We start from the raw sequence: 23,601 nt of genomic DNA on the forward strand, positions 1-23,601 counted from the left end.
TACGGTTAAACAAATTCCCACAGAACATCTAAATTTCCGGTCCCAGGAAAGGGTGTGTGTGTGTGTGTGTATGTGTCTGTCCTCGGCCTGTGTCTACAAGTGACTCTTTCAATGACAAAGTGGTCAGCTACCCCGATAGATGGTATATAGTTTATACTTCTAATCAGATTGTTTTTATTTACATAAACAAGGTGATTGTAGTGTATGAAGGTTGTTATAGTGGTTGAGCTGTTTGTGACAGGGTCGTTCAGGAACCTTGGGTCTGTAATTTCCAGCCCAACTGTTTCGACAAACGTTAAAATTAGATTCTATTTATCTTTCGTACGATATACTCAACTTTTACATATGCAAAAACTCCACGTTTTTATCCTTTAAAAGATAAGCTAGAAATAGTGTGATCTGTAGGCATTGCATAAATACTGCTGAATTGTTATAAATCAGAGGCAACGCTATAGCATTGCCTATAGTAAAGACCATAAGGTTTCAATGTTTTATTATTTATCATCATTGTTTTTTTTTTTTTTTTTTTTTTTTTTTTTTTTTTTTTTTTCAGGGGCACTTCATATGGAGGTGGTTGTCGTATAAACGTCAGAGAGGGCTCATTCGATGGGAAATCGGAAGTTCTAATGCCCTTTCTAAGCTTCAAGAGTGATTGAGGGCAACTAGCCCCCTCCTCCCACGCCCTTTTTTCCCTGAATGCATGCGATCAAAATTCTTGAGATGGCCATTTTGTTCAAAATAGTCCAAAGGTAAAATAACTATGCCTTTGGGTTTAACAAGCCCCCCCCCTCCCTTTTTAGATGTTTCCTTCCCTTATCACTGATCAGAATTTTGAGAAAGCGTTTGGTTCTAAACAGTCAAAAGACCTAGTAAATATGCTTACAAGATTGGTTATTGGAGGAAAGTTGGCATGTTTGATTCTGAGTCTCCAAACAGGCTAAAATTACTAAGGTAAAACTTTTAGAAAATGTTGTGGGGGATGCCAATCAAAATTAAAGCATACTATATTCAGGAAGGTTTTCGAAACGACGCAACAGCAATATCTAAGGAACGGGTAAGGGTGTTAAGTGAAAACTGTAAAGTATGTTGGGCAGAAATAACTGCCCGCCAGGGCAGATCGGGTACTTTATACAATGTTTCCGTGGCAGACAGTCGAGTTACCGTTCTCCTAGTTGAGTAGGCATCCGACTTCATCAGGTAGGGCATTTCATTTTTTCTCGGTCTTCCCTTGATGCATCTGCTCTTAACTGGTTTTTCTGGCTAAGCTCGAAGGATTTTTATAGAACACTTCGTTTTAAGTTTATATTTAGGAGTGATAGGGAGCTGATTCTGGGCTGGTTTCTTGGTGGTTTTCCATGGTTTTTGGCCGGTAAAGGTTGCTCTGCCGTTGCTAATGTTCACACCCATAAAGTTGGCGTGCGCTGCCAGGTGATTCGGTTAATGGCTGCAGAGGCATACCGTAGACAACCACATTAAGTTTTCCTCCATCTCAATCCCTCTTCTGTCTAATAAACTTGCCGGTATCTTCTTCAAAATGAAAGCTAATGGCTAGTTTCGGTATAGTTTTTTTCTCTTTCATCACAGATCCAACTTGTTCTTACACTTCTGAAATGATGCATCTATGACTACGTCTTTTTCAAACTTTTTAAAACACTTTTTGACTTCATTTGTTCTTGTGGTAATATCTCTCTTAAGGTCTATCGCCCCTTCAGCTGCTTCTGCTATTGCCTATTCGCTAGCAACCTTTTAGAGAAATTAGGTTGAAATTTCAGCTAGGAAGGAAGAGTTTTCTCATGTACCAGAGTGTTTGCAAATTAGACTGTACAATTGCAAGTCTCTACTGGTCGACATAAAAAAAAATAATCATACTCTATGATTGAGATGTTTGGGCCTTCGATGCACCAATACATAGCCATTTCTAACACTAATATCACAGAATTGCCGCTGAAACTGGTTCAAGACCATTTTGCAACCACCACATGATTTATTTTTTTAACAAGCTTTTGTTTGCCATCTCGCTTTCAACCAAATCTTAATCGCTCAATCGTTAGAAATTTATCAGCTGAAAATATTGTACTGTAGAGTCATTGCAGTACCAAGCCGCTTGAGGTCAACACTGCTTCGTAAGCTCCTCCTCCACCCCAATCTATTCAAGCCTCCCTCTTTACACCCTCCCAGGAAGTTACAATCCCTTTGAATTTTTCCTTAGATATTCTCCCACCCTAACCGAGGATGACCTGCTTTTCGTTTTGTCCTAGACTCTTGGCCGAAAAGGACAATCTTTAGCAACCTGTCATCCTTCATCCGCCGAACGTACCCTAACCATTTCAACCTTTCTCTCGTTATAACCCTAGAAAGCAGGATTGAACCACATTTTCGTACAGCTTACCGTGTGAAATACAGTAAGCCGGTTGCCAAAACAATCAGTAGGCAATTTCTCTGGTGTATATCTTGCAAATTCTTCGGAGAACCCATACTTCAGAACCATGCTTGACCACTGTCATCATTGTAGCTACTCGGTTCGCAGACTTATATTCTTATTCTTCCAAATCTTTTTCAGCTGTGAAAAAATACTCTGGGCCTTTGCTATTCTACTTTTAACATCCTCACTGCACCCACCGTCTTTACTAATAATACTACCTAGGTAAATGAAACTATCCGCTTGATCTGTTTTCGTTACCTTACGTCACCTTTTCATCTTCACTTATTCCTAGCTTCAACGACTTAGTGTTCTAATATTAATTTTTAAACCTATTCTAGCACCTCTGAAGAAGTTGCTAAACCTCTGAAAGTTCATTCAGTTTGCTCACACTTTCATCTAGGATGCTTAAATCATCAGCATAATCTAAGTCCATAAAAGTTTACCGCAGCAGTGTAATTATTGTACATAGCACGAATCATTTTAATGTATTTGTCTCGTATAGCATACAAGGATAAGACCTTCGGTAAAGCTCTTCTATATCCTGAATCTAAGACTTGCTCATAATCTATAAAACTGAGGAATAAAGGTATTTGATGACTCAGGCACTTCTTGGCTATTAATCTCAGAGTGAAAATTTGGGTGATTATAATAACAGAGAGAATTTGGGTGAGAGTGACACATCCTCTAAGCTTCCTAAAATCGTGCTATTCTTCTCTGAAAACTTTGTCTACAGCATCTCCATTCACTGCCATTTAGGCTTCGTGTCTGCCTCTCCCGTCTGCCCAAGTTACCGCGATTTCTTTTATGTACTCTGAATGTTTGTTAACGCCTTTTTTACTCTCATGCTTAGGAAGAAGAGATTAAGTCAAAAGAGAGCTAGGAAAGTTTGTCAAGAATTTGAATCAGTGTCTTTTATGAGAAGTTCTGTACTGAGAAAAATGACTGTACTGAGAAGTTCTGAAATAAAAGAAAAATTCGACACTAGCCAATACGAAAAAATGTTGAAATCTCTGTCTACTAAGCAAAATGTAGCAAAAAAAAACGTATAGACAAAATCTAAAATTTACATTGATTTTCGTTTTCTTTTTAGAATATCCTGATATAGAACCTAATACTAATGGTATTAATGAAGAGGTTGCCGAAAATACAATCATAAAAAGGAAATTCAAATGGCCAGAATTTGCCTTATCGATTCTCCAGTCACGTGAAGACAAGCAGCTATCTTTGAAGAAATTGAAGAAAAAGCTTATAGCTGAATATGCATGTATAAATGGTGAAATTGGTGATGTTGAAGCTCTGTGGGCAAAAGGCCTGAAAAAAATTAGCAAAGCGTCGCAGTTTAAAATTAATAAAGATAATATTACGTTATTATGAAAATAAATTTAGAACTTTAAGGCTGGTGTTATTGTTTAACGCATTCGTAGACGATTTTCTGCTCACCTAGCGGAGTTTATTGATTCTACTTCTGAATGGCTGATCTACCTGCTCAAGGAGAGACGATTTTTTTTTCACCCTACATTTCCAATTATTGCCATTTTCTATGAATTAAAGCGTCAATAATATTGACCAAAATAATTTCTTTTTCTGGCTCAATAATTTTTCCTCTTTATTTAAGGATTGTAAATGATTAAGCTTAGTCGAAAAAATGGTCGCTCCACTTAATTATTAGCTTAAGTTAACTTAGTTTTTTACCCTTTGTCTTCAAATGGTTAGTTGAACTAATCCTGCCTTATATTTAGTCCTACCTGTGCTGCATCATTGGCTGTAATATTTACAATAGACAGCAATGCCATATAAGTCTCTGCAGTAGCTAGCTATTGAATCGTGCATGAACGAACACATGCATCCACTAAATTCCCATTGTTCTTAATATTTAAGAACAATGAACTTGCTCTAGGCAAATAAAAGTTTCAGAAGTTGATTCCTGAGTTTTATTTACATAATTCAACTGCTTTCTTTGAAACATTAAGGAAATTTGGAATGGAAAGTGATTGTTTACCCTATATAAGGCTGATATTTCATTAAATAATAAAATTTTTGCTTAACTCGCTATATCTAGATAATCATTCCGAAAATGGAAAGAAATAAGAACAATATAGTAAACTGTTGTAAACAATTGCGCTTTTAATGATCTAAAGAAGTTGAGCTATGTAAATGAAACTTTTAGGAATCAGCTCAAATATCAACACCAGAAACCAGAATGAGATTATATATTCACAGTCTAATAAATCTGGTCTTGAGATGCTTTTTATTATTATTAAGGGGTAATGCCGAGAAGAGTTAGAAAGGGCGGATAATAAAGAGGTTGCAATAGAAGAAGAGGGTGTCAGCCGTAGGTGTCAGGTTGTCACCATTTGAGAAGTTGCTTGAAAGTATTTTGTTTTACGCTTTGAGCTGGTAGTTATTAGTATTAAATAGAGCATCTGTGAAGGTAGAAATTGTATTTTGGGTTTATATCGTTGTAAAATAAATTTCCTTTTAATGTTCGGGTTTAGCATAACAATTGGCCTGCCAGTTGGATATATATTCGAAGACAAAATTCCGATATAATATATATATTTGTGACTCAAAACGAACTTAAACAGAAAATTAACGGTTAAATAGACAAAAAAGGTATCAACGACTAAATCCAATAAGATTACGTGAACTACCACGGTCTCCACATGTTTTCACTTTCTTGTGATGTATTTTGATTTTTGACAGTACTTAAGGTGCTAGAATCGTCGTAATGTGAAAATTTCACAGAGAGCTTTGCTTGTTTAGTAGCCCTGCATTCGCCCTGTTCATCAAGCTCCCTTTTGTAAGGGTATGACCTTTCTTGATTCATTGACATTTTAAGAGACCTCGATATACGTTCCTGGAACGCGGATTCAGGTATTTCAATTGTAACTTCACTCGGGTATTGTAGGTTGTAATTATATTCTTTAGAACGGTTTGTACTAAATATGTCATTTTTTTCGTTTATTAAAGAACCGGAAATTGTAGATGAGCTGCCAGCTAGGTTACTAATTGACGGGTTATCCATATTAGCCAGCAAAAACGCTGTCTCTCCAGTAGGTAATCGACTTGGGATCAAGTTCAAACTCTGCAGAAACCTTGTAGCATTGTTATTAAAATCGTTTAGATTTGAAAAAGGATAGCTATGGAGGGGTAATATGGGTGCTGGCTGGACTTGCTCAAATCCTACCATGCAGCCCGATAAATGGTTCATAAGCCTTTGACGGAGATTGCTATCGAATCCTTCCATTCTACTCATTATGCGACTTACTTCAGCTGCACATTCAGTGAATCCTGTTTTAAATTTTGTTAATACATTTGGGTCCGCTAGAGCTGCCGTAGTTAACTGCTGACGCTGCAGAGTCTGTAAGTGCTTTACTGTCATTTCCAAAATGTCTGCTTTTTCTAACTTGGAGTGCCGAGCAGGCTAAAAGAGAAACACTTATTAATACCATTTTGGTAACAATCGTTTGCCCAGATTAATAAAATCGAAGCAAAAGTCTAGCAACTATGCTCATTCTGTAAAATTTTGCAGCTCAAAATACAATAACAAATGACCGTCTATTTCAAATAAAGCATGTCATATTTATGATCCAGCATGCCAAACACGTGCGCAGTGTTTTGGTTGTTGGGTGGGACACAACCTTGCAAAATAACTTTAAAAAATTAGCGAACTGAACAGAAGAAATTACTTAGGAACGAATGAACATCTAGAGTTCAGGGAGTGGGGCACGGATCCGAAGCCTTTCCCCTCTGCCTGTGCTTCAAATGAGCTATAATTCCTGGAAATTTTGCATCAGTAACCAAGAAAGGCGCTTGGTTAACTTATTTTGTCATTCACTTAAAAACTGTTTGGGCTTCATCTTCACAAAGTTCATCTTCCTAGCTTTTTTTCTTATACATATATATATATATATATATATATATATATATATATATATATATATATATATATATATATATATATATATATATATATATATATGTGACGAGAATTAAAAGTTCTTGTGCCCTTTTTAAAAGATCGAATGGCAACCAGCCCCCTTCCATGTCTTTTTTTTTCAAAAGTCATCAAACAAAATTTTGAGAGAGCCATTTTGCTCAGCATAGTTGAAAGATCCAATAACTAAGCCTTTAGGGGTGACATGACCCCCCAAAACCTGTGGGGAAAGTCCTGTAGGTTATGAAATTTGTCCATTGTTTGCGTATAGTATTTGCTATTGGGAAGCATATAAACAATTAAGGGGGAGGTCACGCTTGGAGTGGGTTTCCATTGAGAGCGAAATTTTCAGTGGTGAAAATTCGGGAAATTTTACACCGGGGTAGGGGGGGGATTTGACAGAATTCCTGTATAAAAATCATTTTATTTGTCTTTTTTCTCTTTGCCAGCTCAATCTTGCATGTGGAGATGTTTCGGCGGAAATTTTCAGCGGATTTGGCTTTCCAGAAAAAATTCTATGGAAGGAGGATTTCGGGAGTAATCGGAAGAACGATTAAAATTTAGTCTTTTCAAATGAAAGTATGCTGGAGAAATTTTCAGGCTGAATCGTCCGCAGGAAAATTTTCGGAGATAGGGGTGGAATTTTCAGCGAGGACGGAATTGTTCAGAGAATTTTACTAGTGAGGGTATTTTACGACGGACTAACTTTCCACGGAGGAGTTCCCCGTGAAGGGAGGAAATTTTTCATGAGGGTTGAGCTTGATTTATCGGCATTACTTGAAAAACAATCAGAAATTAAATTAAAAAACAAGTCTTTTCAACTAAAAGCGAGGAGAATTTTACTAGTGGGATGTATTTTACGCGGGAGGAACTTTCCACAGAGCAGTTCCCCATGAAAAGAGGGAATTTTCAAACAAAATTTTGAGAAAACGATTTTGCTCAGCATAGTTGAAAGATCCAATAACTATGGCTTTAGGGGTAACATGACCCCCAAAACCCATGGAGAAAGGCCTGTAGGTCATGAAATTTACCCATTGTTTGTGTATTGTATTTGCTATTGGGAAGCATACAGACTATTAAGGGAGGATTTTGCGCTTGGGGTGGGTTTCCATGGGGAGGGAAATTTCCAGTGGTGAACACTTGGGAAAATTTACATTGGGGGGGGGGGGGGATTTGACAGAATTCCTATACGGAAATCATTTTATTTGTCTTATTTTCTCTTTGCCAACTCAATCTTGCATATGGAGATGTTTCATGGAAATTTTTTGGGGGAAATCTTCAGCGGACTTGGCTTTCCAGTATAAAATCCAAGGAAGGGAGATTTTTGGAGTGATCGGAAAAACGATTAGAAGTTAGTCTTTTCAAATGAAAGTATGCTAAAGAGAATCGTCCGCAAGAAAATATTCGGAGGTGGGGGGGTGAATTTTCAGCGAGGATGGAATTGTTGAGGGAGTTTTACTAGTGGGGGTGTATTTTACGCGGAAGGAACTTTCCACGGAGGAGTTCCCCGTTAAACGAGGGAATTTTTCATGGGGGTTGAGCCAGGTTTACCGGTATTACTTGAAAACAATCAGAAACTAAATAAAAAAAAAAACAAATCTTTTCAGCTGAAAGCAAGGAGCAACATCAAAACTCAAAACGAATAGAAATTATTCCGTATACGAATAATTTCGTAGATGGTTTAAGCCGGGTTTACCGGTATTACTTGAAAAACAATCAGAAACTAAATAAAAAAAACAAATCTTTTCAGCTGAAAGCAAGGAGCAACATCAAAACTCAAAACGAATAGAAATTATTCCGTATACGAATAATTTCGTAGATGGTTTCCCCCCCCCTCCTCAACACTTTGCTCTTTACGCTAAAGTTCGACTGTTTGTCCCAATTTTCTTAAGAACGACTCCTGAAACACAAGGACCGTTTGATTAGAATAGAAATCTTTTTAAAAGTACTAAAAACTTTTGCGAAAAGAGCACGGTATTGAGGAGGGGGGTAATTTTGTTATTCATAGAGTAATTTCTTTAAGTATTTATGTCACTCCTTATTTTCAGTTGAAAAAACTTATTTTTATTTATTTATTTAATTACATTAAATGTGGCCAAAGCTGGTAAGCAGAACCGATTGATGTAGCTAATATTTTCGTATCTCTTAGTGTTCCAATTGAAAAACGTATAATCAAGGACATATACAAGTGGCCTCGGGGGCCAGGCATTTCGGGAATCCTGATTTTCCCGGATTTCTGTAGATTTCGTATTCAAACTTCTTAGATTGTATTGTTGGATATAAGTTAGGCTGGTTCGTTAAAATCCAATTTAAGACCAGTATATTTTATTCAATTTATACGGCACAATGTTGGGGGGTTCCTCCTTTCTAGATTGCCCTGTTTGTCGAGTAAACTACAAATAAGATTAAGGCTATTATCTATTTGAACGGTGCAGTGATTTATGCCTTTTAAGTTTTGCTATTGAGGCATAGCAGCAATTATCATATTTTCTCAGGACCAGAATTTGCGGATCTAAAACTTCTACGAGGAAGTTCAAGTGTTTCAATTAAATTGATGCTTCGTCAATTGTTTTGTACACAAATTGGCTTTGCTGTTAAACTGTGACGGTAGAAGCTAATAATTTAGAAATTTTCACACACTGGCAACCCTTTCTCGCCATTTTCAATTCATTGATCTCAAGCTATTTGAAGGTGTATTTAGTAATTTGATTGTGCCCTGCCCATGACGTGTTCAAAATCCTATTCGAGTCGGTTTCCCACGCTGTGTGTTATCATGCAAAACTCCACGCTTCTGAATTGTGCATTATAATGCAAGTGAATCTATTAGCCAACTCTCTTTTCATTGGGATGAGAAGCAATTACCCAAGCTTCCTTTCTCAGGGTTTTGTGAGTCGGATATTTGAAGAGGATCTACCTTGTTAGCACATGGGAATTCGGTTCTGTTTGCAACTTGTCAAAATTGGTTTCTCTCCGTTAAATTGCGGGACGGATCCAGAAAACGAGCTCATACTGTGTATATCCGCTCTTTTCTCCTTCCTTCCTTTTCCTCATCAAGAAAAAACACTTGATAAATTGCAGACATGGGTTCACAATAAACACTTTCACATGGGGAAGATTAGGCTCGTTATTTCTAACCGGATTATCATTCTTGCACTCAGGGGGGGGGGGATGAGTGGTTCAGACACTTCCCTGTCACGGGTTGGATAGTTGCGAACCAATGTGGACCAAACCCAGGGGCGGGTTTAGAGGAAAATCTTGGGGGGTCCAGTGTGACAAGGGCACCAATAAGCAAAAATCTTTGGGGTGCCCAATGTGACAAAGGCACCAATAATGGACCAAATTAAAAAATCTATTTTACAAACAGAGTGAAAAACAGAAAAAAACGAGGAATGAGGACGCCAAAAGAAATCTTGGTGGGCTGGGTCCCCTGGCCCCCCTGCATACGCCAGTGACCAAACCCAATAAACCAATAGCCTAAGTCTATTTATTCCATAGAATGCTATCTAGAGTTTCTGGAAGGAGGGGATGTTGTAAAATGAAGGAGCAAACCTGAGGATGCTTTTGAACATTTAGCTCTTTCTTTGCGTTGTTACTCACAGTTAAAGAAGAAACTTTACACGTTGGTAAAAGTTTTGAGCAGTACTCTAATGACTAGAGCCCAAATTAAGGCGCAGAAAGGGTGTGTTCAGATTCCTAGCTTACCTTGGATGTTTTTTTAAGACCTCCTCCTTCTCCTAGAAAATTTGAAGAAAAATGTATTGTTTGCCTTAGTTTCCTTCTCTTGGACCCTAAGCCTTAGTAAGGTGGACGCAAGGGTATGAATCGGATTCCACGCCAAATTGGATTTTCTTCCCTTTTTTAAAATTAATAATCTGTTTTTAGAGAATCTTTCAAGCCTTAAAAGTAGGGAATGAGAGGAGTTAAGAGCTTGATGATACCCTCCTGGGTCCTAATTTGGGCTCTATACCCGTTTCTGGAATTTTTAATCACTTAGCAGAAAATGCTTGCAAGTTGATTTCCTGAAGGGAGGAAAGGGTAAAGAATGTCACTTAAAAATAACTTCTCACGCGTGAATGTGTACAGCCAATCCGTCTCTAAAGATCTCGGTCGTCAACACAGTAGCTCTCCGATCAGGTTAAAAGTCTTGTGCTACAAGGCCCTATCCAGGGGGGTTTTGACCCCCCCCCCCTGAAACGCTTGTCAAACGTGAGAAAAATGAATATGAACATGCGTCTTTAAAGTTTTTTAAAGCTCAATTTTTTTTCCCTAAAAAAATCCTGAATACGACCCTGCTGTGCTTCGATAATATTTTAACGTATACTTTAAGAAAATGCTACAATAGTTCAATGGATCATGTTGTCAGTGTCGTAACTAAGGAGCAAGGGGGTGTAATTGACCCCGGGTAGCCATTTGGAAAAAAGCACTTTTTTTTTATCTTTAAGACATTTGAATGTAGAGAAGCTAACAGCATTTTGGAGGATCGAGTTGAAATTTCTAGGGAGTGTCGGAAGGCCATACAGACCTCTAATATTGATCAGAAGATAGGGGGAGAGGTAAATCGAAAGGCTCTGTGTGTACTAAGAATATCAAAATATCATATCTGCAATACTTCGGAAACGGCAAGTAAAAAGTAAGAAGATTCGTCTCTGCCTGTTCTATACTTCTGAAAAATAATCCTGAGATAAATTTCAATTTTTCCGAAATTCTAGGCAAATCCTATAAAGAGGTTGGGACCCAACCACTTATGCATCTTAAACAAGATCACTCGTTTGTGCATCAAAAACAGGAAACAATTCTATTTGACAAAACTTGCGCAACGCCAAATTTGACCTGAATAATTTAAATCCGTGTTCAGGAAATAAAAAATCTCAAGCAGGTCTTCTCTATATCATCATTGTTTTTTTAAGCATACAGTGATATCATTCCTCAAGCTTTTGTTTCATAATGTCGCAATATCTTGTTAGCTACCGCCTCTGTTTTTCCTTCTTAGCATTAATAGCGATCATCACGTCTTTTAAACTGACCTTACTAATGACTAAGTCTGAGAATAAGTTTTTCATCACAAACAAAAAGCAAATATAAATTAACCTAATAGGTTGGTTTATTCCGTGTCTCTGTATCTTATTGTGATATCAAGATGCTGTAATTACAAGTTTATTTTTTAAATATGTTAAATCTCCCTTTCTTAAATATAGAAAAAAAGAGAATTCTGAGCTTTTAGCATAGAAATGTATTTGTCTTAACTTGAGGGTTAGATAATTTAGGACCTTTCTTCAAGAAAGGTCCTAAGTTAACAGTTTAGTTCAGTTCACTTTATTTATAAATCAAATAAATTTAACTAATATGCAAGTATCCGCCCAAAGAAAGATACAAAAAAGCACTTGCGACTGGACGGGAACATAAAACTCATTTTCTAACTAATAATTCACTACAAAGGAAACAACAACAACAAAACTAAAAACAACACAATAAAACAAAAAAACAATAGCTAATAACAACTAATCTCTCATCAACTCATCAATAATAATATAATAACCAATCTCATAATAATAAACAGAAAAGAGAGAAAAAATAAATAAATAAAAGAACTATGAACCTTGGCCTAGAAAACATCTTTTCAATTTATTTTTAAATAACCCCAGGTGCTCAGCCACCCGAAGACTTCTTTGAACAAGAATAGTCCTTTAACAGTACTTTGAACAAGAAAGTCTTTTGTTCAAAGAACTGTTTGCCAATGAGAGAAGAAAACTCAAATACCTTATTCAGTTTTTTTGCTCTCCTGTCAAATTCATGATGTCTAAACTACCCCATTCAAACCAATATAGCCAGTTGATCACTGGTCACTGCAAGCTTTTTATTAGCGAAATCCTTTAAAAATAATTGAACTAAAAATTCTTTAATATTTGAAGCAAATGTCAAGGAGCAAGTCCTTTCGTTCTCGAACCAGTGTGATAAGACAGTGTGATATTTTTTTTTTTTTTTACAACACTTGCTTTAACGATCTCATTTTAGCGTAAGGAGTGAGGGGTTGAGGCGGGTGGCCACCCCCTAATATATTAACAAAAAACTAAGATCCGGAAAACTCGCTCCTGAAATTTGTCTCTGGAAAATTCGTCAAAAAGAAGCTTGATACCAGGAATCTTGCTAGAAAATTGATTTAGACCTTGATCTTATAGCAATACCATAATAGTTTCTAGAGATGACACTGCTCATAAGTAGCCACAAATTTTGAGGTCCTTTTTCAAAAAAGGGGTAAACCATTGAAAAATCGGTCAAAAGTGGTCACGATTGGTCCATAGCGAGGTGGCATCCAAAAACCAAATAAATTGCTATAGCTAAACAATTTCATATTGGCAGAATCACTATTCTGTTTTTTTTTTTTTTAATTCATACACCTTTATGTAGGGCTACATAAGGATGTCCGGGAAAGTATCATATAGGGATGCTTTCATGTAAATTTTCTGGAAGTAGGCTCTGTAGGGGTGGGTTTTCCATTAGGACAAGCTTTGCACAAGTTTTCAGGGGGGTAAATTTTCTGGACGTCAATGTTGCTTGTGGATGAGTTTTTTTCCGGTGCTAGTTTTCAGGGGACAGGTTTTTCGACGGTAAATATCCAGGACGCGTTTTCTTTGGTTATTTCTGTCGTGCTCAATTTTGGTAGATTATTGCTTTTTACTTTCATTTGAAAAGAAATTAAGTTTGTATTTAACTTATGACCATTTTTAAAGCCATATTTAGGGTAATCTGAATTTTAGGGGTCGTCCTTTATACCTAAGCCTCCTTATCTATATGCTGAAGCTGATTCTCTTTGTGAGGAAGGGAATGGTCAACCCTATTAGCCCTCTTTCTTGGAATACTTTTTTTTTATACCAGGGTCGCTAAAGTCCTTTCCATACCTATCTGAAGGACCTCCCATCAAAACTTTTTGAGTTTGGGCCTAAATACACTTTTTAATGCTTTAGATTCAATCCCTCCCTCCCCATAAAAAGACCCATGCTCCTATCCTATATAATAGCTGGCGCGCAATAATGAAATATCACATTGCTGTTGAAATTACTAAATAGAGCATCTATAATAACCGTTCATTTTGTATGGACTGGATACATTTTCAGGGATAATTGCCCCACCGCTCGAAAATGTTTCTTTTGGAGCTAGTAGGGAGTAAAATTAGCTTTCCGACAGCTTTAAACAGGATTGGCTATCTGAGGTTGTCGCTCAATAACATTTTGGCCTTATTTGGGCCGAAACTGTTGCAGTGCGGTAGAGAATAAATAAATCAACACTTCATTGTTGGGCCTGGTCTTTTTTACTACTTAAGTAGTGCACTAGAACGTTGTTGGATTAGCCGTATTCCGATATTTTATGACCACTGATTCAACTTGAAAACCCCCGCTCTGGAATTATTGGCCATAATTTATCCCACGTTGTAATTATCATTAGAATCGTGTCCCTTATCGGTAGTGCCCCCCCCTTTTTTTTCAAGATTTAAGCGAAGTTTCTTATACTCAAAGCTTTGTATAGGCAAACTCAAAATGAATATGTTTTACATATGTAGAAATTTCAAAATCCTTAGGAAATTTATCCTACGGATGATATAGCTATAGTATGAAAAAAAGTATCCAAATTCAAAGTCTACGTGACTTGACCACCAAATTACTAATTCATTAACCTCCAAAATGCGAAACTGTATCACATCACACTGAGTTGCGTTAATCTACCCTTACAGACTATCTAATGCGAACCGATGCGCGTATTTCGTTTTCCAAATGTTTTGTACACACACGGCATACACACTTAGTAAATTCTTCGCGCGTCAATTGTTTTTGGTAGTATTCAAACAGCGAATTATCAAACTAAAAATGCAAAGAGATGCCTCAATTCCTTTCTCATCCTTTCAATCCGTGATATGCGTGTAAAACATCCATTGCGTTATCTTTATTAGTAAACATCGGGGGCAACGAGACTCTTCAAATTGGGTCTTTCTTGATTCCGTGTGAAGAAAGGCGAGTTTTTTCTTTTAGTTTTTTTTTTTTTTTTACTTTTAGCGATAGTCTACCGTACAAAGAATATTATTGAAAGCAAAATCTACTAACTCCGTTCTCAGAAATCCCGGTCGACCAGCCCGCGAAAAAAAAGTTTCTACGAAGTATTACATTAGAAGTATGTTTTGCGCAATGGAAAGGCCCTACGGCTCCAATACTTCATTATTATTATTTTTTCCAGAGGCACTTCATATGGAAGGGGTCATAACATAAACTTAGGAGAGGGCTAATTTGATTGAAAATCGGAAGTTCTAGTGCACTTTTTAACAGTCAAAAGTGATCAGAGACCAACTAACCCCCAACGCCCTTTTTTCCCAAATACATCCGATAAAAATTTGTAGATAGCCATTTTGTTGAAAATTATTCAAAGATCATATACTAAAAACTCCGGTGTCGACACATCCCCAAGGGCCCGGGTGCAGGCGTTGTAAGCTATGCCTTGGAGGCGTATATGGTTCTTATGGAAGGGTTGCTTGGACAAACTTCAGAGAGGGCTCATTTGATTGGAAATTAAAAATTCTAGTCTAGTTTTCGAGAGTCAAAAAAGAATGGACGACAACTAGTCCCCTCTTCCATGCCTCTTTTTCCCCAAATGCATCCGATAAAAATTTTGAGATTCCAGTTTTGTTAAAAATAGTTCGGAAGTCAAAAAAAAAAATTCTCTAACGTTAAAAGTATAAGGCCTAATGCGTATTTGGCGCTTTACTACATTCAAAATAAAATGAAAATTGCAGTGAAACCAGACCAGGATTTAGAAATAGGCCAGCTAGGCCCTGTGGCTCTTAATATTCCCGAAGTTTTGGGGATTTCCCCGAAAATCTTTTAAAAACGGAGCGGCAAAAACACTTGGGCCTAGAAATATCAAAGCTTTAAATCGGGACTGGGCGAAACAAAATCATGAGCTGGTGAGCTTTCAGCAATTTATATCATTATGTATCCAATATTCAGTTTAATTTATTAGTCCTTACCAAAACTGTTAATTTATTTTGGAATAAAAAATATTTTGAAATAGGAAATTTTGAAAAACTTGAAACTTTGGCAATCAAAATGAACAGAAATTAATTTAAAAAAAAAACTTTCTGAAAAGAAGTTTTCTAAATAAAAGTAAAGGCCACATTAAACTTAAGATCAGAAGAAATAGAAACCTACAATGACTCAAACTCAAAACAACCAGAGATTACTACTAAAGAATAAATGAAACCCACAACGAACAGAAATTAAATAAATAATCATAGCAAAAAAAAACATACATCAGGTACTAATATAAATGAATAAATAATTCTCAAAACGAGTAAAGCCTAAATTGAATATGCACATCAAGCTTAAAACAAACAAGAATGTTTTGCTATTGAGGCGTAAATGAAACCCAAAACCAGCAGAAATTAAATGAACAATTATAGCAATCATACAAACAATAGTTACTAATAAAAATGAGTAAACAAAGCCTAAAACGATTGAAACTTAAATTGAATATGCAAATCCAGCTTGAAACGAACAAAAATCTGTACAAAGAAGAGCTTAAGTTTTGCCTCCTTCTTTTACTGTAAAGTTTAAAACATACTGTGTCATTGGTACTTTACTGAAAACTATATGTGTCTTGAACAGTCTTGAATGGTATTTAAATATTTTCTTTTGTACTTATTATAGTTTCACTACAAACAAGAGTTAGGATACTGCCCCCTTCCCTAACTGTAAAAGTCTAAAGGCTACTACGTCATCGGTGCTTCACTGAAAAAGAATTGTATTACAATATTGTCTTTTTCAGTTATTGCTGCACTGAAAATAAAAATAAAATTACAGTGAAATAAAATCTTGACCTGATTATTTTTCAAAAATTAATAGCATTATATATCAAATATTCAGTTTGATTTTATTTGTATTTTTCAAGACTGTTCAAGACACATATAGTTTTCAGTAAAGTGCCTATGACGCAGTAGATTTTAGACTTTTACAGTGAAAGAAGGAGGCAAAACCCGAACGTTCCTTTGTAGAGATTTTTGTTCGTTTCAAGCTGGATTTGCATATTTAAGTTTCAATCGTTTTAAGCTTTATTTACCTATGTATATTAGTAACTATTGTTTGTTGTTTGCTATGATTGTTTATTTAATTTCGGTTCGTTTTCGGTTTCATTTACGCCACAATAGCAAAATATTTTTGTTCGTTTTAAGCTTGATTTGGATGTTCAACTTAAGCTTTACTCGTTTTGAGATTTATTTATTCATTTATATTTGTACCTGTTGTATGTTTTTTTGCTATGATTATTTATTTAATTTCTGTTCGTTGTGGGTTTCATTTATTCTTTAACAGCAATCTCTGGTTGTTTTGAGTTTGAGTTATTGTAGGTTTCTATTTCTTCTGATCTGGAAGGTTTTAACTAATTCTAAAAACAATCGTGACATTATAAAACGAGTACCTGAATTCTGAAGCCAAGCTAGTGTTTCTCATTATACACTAAGTCGGTTATATTGATATGGTGATGAAATTTCTGCGTATTTTGGTAAGTCTACCCTGCTTTGTCGCACGGCCAGGGAATCGAGTTGAGCTTTCGGAAAGTTTTTTTTTGTTTCATAGGGAAAGGGATAGTGGGAATTCCAATTTTTCTGCAGGTGGCGGGGGTAGGGTCAAAATGTTTTTTCTCCAGTCGTCACAAAAGGTAAGACGCTGTGATTGTTTTGTTCCTTTTTATGCATTTGCTTCTAGTTTAGTTTTCAATAGAATATTCAAAAAGGATTCTTACTTATACGCTAGTGCAGTTATACTTACATCTTTTTTCAGTGCTTCCAGAATAAGAGATTTCAATTCATTAAGGCACTGATTTATTCTGGCTCGCCTCCTCTTTTCCATAATCGGCTTGTTGCTCTAAAACAAAAAACTATAATTAAATTCTACTAATGTCCAACATATGAGGTTCTTTGACTCGTCTAAACCAACGAAAGGGAAACAAGAATAACAATATTTTTAAATCCTGAGACAACTAAAGATATATGCATTCATAGTTTATATCATATTCAATTATATATACTTGCATAAAATATAATTTTAATTAGAGAATTCCAACTATCTTCTATAGGAGAATAAGTTTAAATTCCTTCATCAAGGATATGTCCTCAGTAAATTCTTCAAAACTCGTTAAAAAATTTTGCACTAAAAATGTACGTCTTTTAAAACGTCAAGCCCTTCCTCCTGCAAAAAATTCACCCCACTTAAAATAGCTTTTTAGTTACACACTAGTCTCCCAATTCCCTAAAAGTTTTTGCCGAGTGTTGATAGAATAGGAAATTTTAGAGTAGGAAATGTGAAACAGCTCACCTTCTTCATAATAAAGAATTGAACTAAAAAATGAGTTTCTTAGTCAAAATTGGCGGTAATAACAACTTCATTCCAAGGGCTGATACCATTCATTAAACTAAAACGACAAAAAATTACTGAAAAAAAGCTTCTCCTAGATAAATCAACCTTCAGGTAATATAGCATCGCATCAAAACAGATTGGTTTTTCTCACTCATCCAGCCATGGCTTGAAGTTGAAAATTCATCTACAAGTAGGTCATCTTCAAGTAGCCAAGTAACCTGCCCCGGTAGCTTCATTTGGAGGTGGCAGGAGGCATTTGCTCCCTAAATTGTTTGCATTCCCTCTTATGAAAACTTCCGGCCTCACAGTAAAATAATTGTGAAATGAGTAGCTTAGCAGTTTTCAGAGTTCCCTTTTAGAAACTCCAACCAATTTTGATCCAGTATGAGCATCAGATGAACAGGTTGCTTGAAGCTTGAAAATAAAACAAACTCATAAATGTGACTTGCTGATAGTTAAATCATCTTTTGTCGGTGAGTTTTGCCCCAAAATTTCCTCAAACAAGGTAGGTGCATCAGGACAGAATCTTCCACAAACGTCATCTTTTGAAGTCCTTTGTAGATATTCCTACCTCTGCCTTTGAGGCCGGTAACAATAATATAGACTGTTAAATATAACACCCAAGCAAGCTTATCTACTGGATAATCCACCAAGTAAGAGTTTCGTCTTCATAAGAATAAAAAAAAAGAAAAAAAAAATAAAGAAACAAAGGAAAAACAAAAAACACGACGGCTAAGTGAAATCGGGTTCAAGTATTTCAGATAATCTTTTCGTAATATCCTGAATGTATTGAATTAGATCACGTCTTCTGTGAATTGGCATGAACACTGGAGGCTCACACAATTTTTCCATTGATCTCATAGATAAGGAAGATAGACTCCCAGCAAATTAAGATAGGTAATTTTAGGGTTTTGGGGGTTGATTGCATTGCCAAGAAGCTCACGTGCCCCTCCCCCCCAAAAAATTTTGGATGTTTAGGCTTAAGAATTTCCTTTTTGGGAGTTTCAGTGCAAAAGTCATCCGAAATCCCTCCTCACGACCAGATTTTGGTTGTTATCAGGGGCAACTCCAGCATTTTTATTGAGGAGGCAAGAGGGGTCCATATCCGGATAGTCAAGGGAAATGGGATACATAATATTTTTTTCTCCGCATTACTAAGGCGGGCAACTGCCTCTACCCCTTCCCCCCTCAAATGACGCCCCTGGTTGTTATATCTATACTGTCTAATAAGATCCAAAGTAAAACGAATTTCACATATTGGCTAATTAGATGTGAAATTATGTGTATGCGTTACATTAGAAAGTTTTTTGTCTTTGCTTGTCGATCTATGTACCACATCTGTTAAATAAATTTGGATGACAATATTGTTGCTTAGTAACTTTAGATTAAAACAGTTACCCTATTTAATGACTGGTTTGACACCAGTTCCAATAAGAATTTGCAACCGTTGCCTAATATGCGAAATAACCAAACCTAATGTTACCCTGTCAAGACACCCTATCTAATCCTTGCGACTAAAGAAGCAACATAATAAATGCCGCTGAACATGGTATCAATTCATCCATGACCATTATTTCTCCTTCTTGGATGTACTGAACTTATCTTGCTAAAAACAGAAAAAACTAGAATTGTATTAAAATTATGTAGAGATGCAATACTGCAATACTAGAATTACTAGAATGCAAATACTAGTAGGTAGAGGGGTAGAGCTAGAATGCAATACTAGAATGCAAAACTAGAATTGTATTAAAATTATGTAGAGATGCAATACTGCAATACTAGAATTACTAGAATGCAAATACTAGTAGGTAGAGGGGTAGAGCTAGAATGCAATACTAGAATGCAAAACTAGAATTGTATTAAAATTATGTAGAGATGCAATACTGCAATAACCACGATATCTAAAGGGAAGCCATGACCGAATACTTTTTCTCCCTTCCTATTCTAAGTTTCCTTATAATCTGAAAAGCTTCAAACTGAAGATTGGAATCAAGGGAAATTAAAGCTATTCAAGTTAATATTGTTTTCTTACACAGATGAAAATCGTGACATTTTCATATAGAAGTACGAAAGGAGATAGTTAGAAGATTAGATAATCTATTTTGTAATTAAACCAATAACAGATATTTCCAACAGGGCCAGAAAGGAAAGCAATATATAAAACTCACCTAAACAAAAAGTAAACTAATAGGAAAATAAACAAAAGGCCCAGAAAAATACTATTAAACTGAAACAACACAAAAAAGACTACTTAAGCCTTATAGTTCATGAAAAATAAATTCGCTATGATGCTAACTCTCTTCTCCTTAATTATATGAAATGAATCAAAAAGTAGGTGTACTCCATATTCACACCACCCGCACTCTATTTCCACACATTCCGGCAATTCACAGAAAAATCAAAGAAAAAATAATTGAAGTATCAGTCATACCACACAACATGAACAAGGGGCAGATTTCCCAATTCTATTTGAAGCCCAATCCGTTTTGCGGCTCTCGTTTTCACTTATGTTCATAGATTCTCGAGACAGAAAAAATGTCTACATTTTAGTCCACTTCGGAAATAAATTTAATTTTTTCTTATTATTATTTATATTTTTGACTTTTTCTCTTCTCAAATACTAAATAGCCTTTAGTCTTCTCTAAGATACAAATTTTTCTTATCTAAGACCGACCTATCCGTATCCCGGATTTTGGGCCGTATCCAACATTTTTTTTCGGGGCGTGTTTTAAACAAGCATTTTTTTCGGGGGTGGGGGAGGTTTACACACAAAAACATCAAAAAACCTCACAAAAAATTTGTTTATATCCATTTTTTCTAGGTTTTTACGAGTCAGACAAACATTTCGGGTTGGGGGGTCAAACCCCCTAACCCAACCTCTTGGATATGGTCTTGACCGTCATTACAGGCAAGTGTTCTTACCGCTATAAGTTATCAAGTCTTGCATGATATCCTTGTGTTTGATTATACTTTTTGTTTTGTTTATTTTGTTTCATTTATATAAGAGGGAGTACGCAAGAGGAGAATTTTTTATGCCGCATTATTGCACTGTCGCTGGAAGTGCATATACTGACAAAATTTTGAATCAATTGGATATTTGGAAGTGGTAAAAAAATGACTGAAATTTAACGAATTTATGTGACAAGAATACAATTGACGAATGTACAAAATAAAAGTCAGTGAGTTGGGGAAAAGTGGTTAATAAAAAATCTACCATGCCCTTTAATAAATTGGCTTAATCTGTAACCAGGCTGAATTTTAGACCCCGAACTAGGGCCTCTTTTACTGCAAAAGATGTTGGCTGGATAGGCACTTCATGTTTCAACGCTTCATAATATTTGGCATGAGAGAAATCAGACATGGATTTACGTTCCATTTGAGAAGGTCCAGGAATACTATTTTCATGGGGATTAAAACCTATCTAGAAAACTTGCCCAGTCAATTTCATAGTCAGTAAAGATGACTATAGTGTGATGAGTAACTAATAACAGGTGATTGGGTTTCTTTAACCATGGCCTTGTTTGGGCCCTTGCGGTGGAATCAGTTGGCCCTTGCCACCCCCCCCCCCACCAAATTTTGGAAAATATGTTTTTGGGGTATTTTCAATAAAAGAAAATATATTTTGGCACTTGTGTCTTATAGCCACCCCACTCAATTTCTGTTGAAAATTGAAGTTTGTTTGAAATTGAACTGCCAGGCTAAGTTAGGTTAGGGAACTACAATATTAGCTTCGGTTCGGTGGGAAACTAAATGGTAGCTATATTTTAATTCAATATTTAGTTGGTATTTTGGTTAAGTTAGGTTGGTATATATTACGTATTTAATATAATGCGGACTCTTCCATAATTCTTTGTTCCAATTTTCATAATTTTGTTGATAAAGTATTAAATTTTAATCATAGTTTGTTTTATTTCATTAATACTAACCAAACTTCAATTTATAACAGAACTTGAGTGGGGTGGCTGTAAGACACAAGTGCCTACCTTCCTTTAGTTATTTTTATTGAAAAAAATAGAAAAATGGAAAATTTACCCTACCCCTAAATATTGAATAATACATTATTTGACCCCCTTTGACCCCTTGAATCTTTGATCCCTGAGTTCCATTTCAGGCCCCCTTCGGAGTGGAGCCTGTGTAAGTATGTTTTGGTAGTAGGAATAGCTTCTAGCTTTTTGTTTTACTTTGGGTCAAAGCATGTTAGAAACATCTTGTGCTCCGTGAAATCAAGCTTTAAGAAATGGACCTGCAATCTAAATTTGGGCATCAAAAGATATAGGCTATATTAGATGCTATCTTCATTTGTACCCCCCCCCCCTCTAGAACCCTTATTTCTCAAGCATTAACTTAGAAAATGTTTGTGCTTAGTGAATGAACATTTTCGATTGTATTCAAAGTCCATACTGCTCCCATCTGAGAATATGTGCTCATAGACTCTTTCAAGCCTCACTAGTATAGAGGAGTGGGCTTCTCGGACCCTAGTTTCGGCTTGAGGCCCATTCCAAAAAGTTCCACTCGTCCTACCCAACGATTTCCCGTGTTGACAAAAGCCACTCTATTTCGCCTTCTTTTAAATTTTTTTTTAAACTTTTTTTTAGTAGGGAAAAATAACAGAGCAGTATTATTGTATAAAACAGGTTCTTAAGTGGAAATTTTTTGCTTGTTTTTTTCTTTCTTCTAATGGAGAATCTATAGTTAAGCGTTTGTAACTACAGTTTGGAGGAGGCCATACAAACCATTAGGCTTATTGTTTTCAGTAATTTTTTTCTCTCAAATTAGAAGGGGTAATATCAAACATTTGGGTACTTGCCTACCTTTCTTTGTTGAGCTTTAGACAGGGTATTGCATTCATCCTGCTTCGGATTGTCACTTTCGATATCCACTTCCTCTTCACTTAGACTCATTGACTTTTCTAGATCCATCCAACAACAGTTTTGGAATTCAACTGTTTCATCGAATAGCACCAAACCCAAAGAACCGAAACTCTCACCAAAGACACGCCCCGGTCCACTACCCCCCAAGTAGCGGCACGGTGTCTTGTTCCTAGCGTGTGAATTGATAATGTGAGAACACCGGCTGTCATACAACGAGCAGCCTGGGAATTTGCTGCCACTTCTGCTCGACTCGAGGCCAGCGGTTTGCTGGGCTCGTGGTGGGAAAAAATATTTGAAAGGTAGCTTCTTCTCACAGACTCGAGTGGCTGCGTGCCAAGCTTAATGTCAATGGTTATTAAGAATGAGAAACCCGGTGCGTAGAAACAAATACAAAGGTATAAATAATCAATTTGTCATAAGGATTAAAAGATTGTAAAATTTTACGTGTACATACCTATGTAATAAAAATAAACTTGATAACTTAGCATCATAAGAAAAAGGACAGATACTTAGGCACATAATTGGGAATTTTTCAGGGGGGACAACAAAAGAAATGTTAGGGGTGCGAATAAATTAAAAACATATCTTATTTAATAATTTGAATAAGAAGTGAGCACAAATTCAAGCAGACTGGGTGGGACTACAGCACCACTTCCTGTCAGGGACGGATCTGGACCTGTCAGCGCCCCAGGCAAGAATGGTATTTGGTTTCCCCGGTCATAAAAACCCATCTAGATATCAGATTATGGTTATTCCACTTCTCTGAGGTATATATTTATTGTATTTTTATTTAATTGGTTTATTATCATGAATATATTTTTTAGTTAAATCCTAATTTGTAAAATAAGTTCCAAGAAAAACTCTAAGATTCCAAGAAACAACATTTTATTGGTGACATAGTACACACACAATTTAGATTATATACGATCAATCCCTGTAGATTAAAACTTAATTTTACGGGCTTTTCTCGAGGCAAAT

At 36.1% G+C, this 23,601-nt stretch overlaps 2 protein-coding genes across 2 annotated transcripts in view; one reads left to right on the plus strand and one right to left on the minus strand.

Annotated features, from left to right (window-relative positions):
• LOC136030220 (cell growth-regulating nucleolar protein-like) overlaps positions 1-3,816 on the plus strand; it is a 56,533-nt gene extending 52,717 nt beyond the window's left edge. The window contains exon 6 of the mRNA XM_065709034.1: positions 3,513-3,816. Within this exon, the coding sequence (XP_065565106.1) occupies positions 3,513-3,796 (284 nt within the window). The 3' untranslated portion in view covers positions 3,797-3,816. The remainder of the gene's footprint in view (positions 1-3,512) is intronic.
• A 1,145-nt stretch (positions 3,817-4,961) lies between these two features.
• On the minus strand, positions 4,962-22,890 carry LOC136030221 (protein deadpan-like). Its single transcript, XM_065709036.1, has 3 exons — positions 22,564-22,890; positions 17,165-17,260; positions 4,962-5,846 (listed from the first exon to the last, which is right to left on the minus strand). Exons 1-3 carry the CDS (start codon positions 22,669-22,671, stop codon positions 5,070-5,072), a joined length of 981 nt encoding a protein of 326 aa, XP_065565108.1. The 5' UTR covers positions 22,672-22,890; the 3' UTR covers positions 4,962-5,069.
• Positions 22,891-23,601: the final 711 nt, after the last annotated feature.

This window comes from Artemia franciscana, chromosome 8 (genome assembly GCF_032884065.1).
Source record: "Artemia franciscana chromosome 8, ASM3288406v1, whole genome shotgun sequence".
In the NCBI taxonomy this organism is placed as follows: Eukaryota; Metazoa; Arthropoda; class Branchiopoda; order Anostraca; family Artemiidae; genus Artemia; species Artemia franciscana.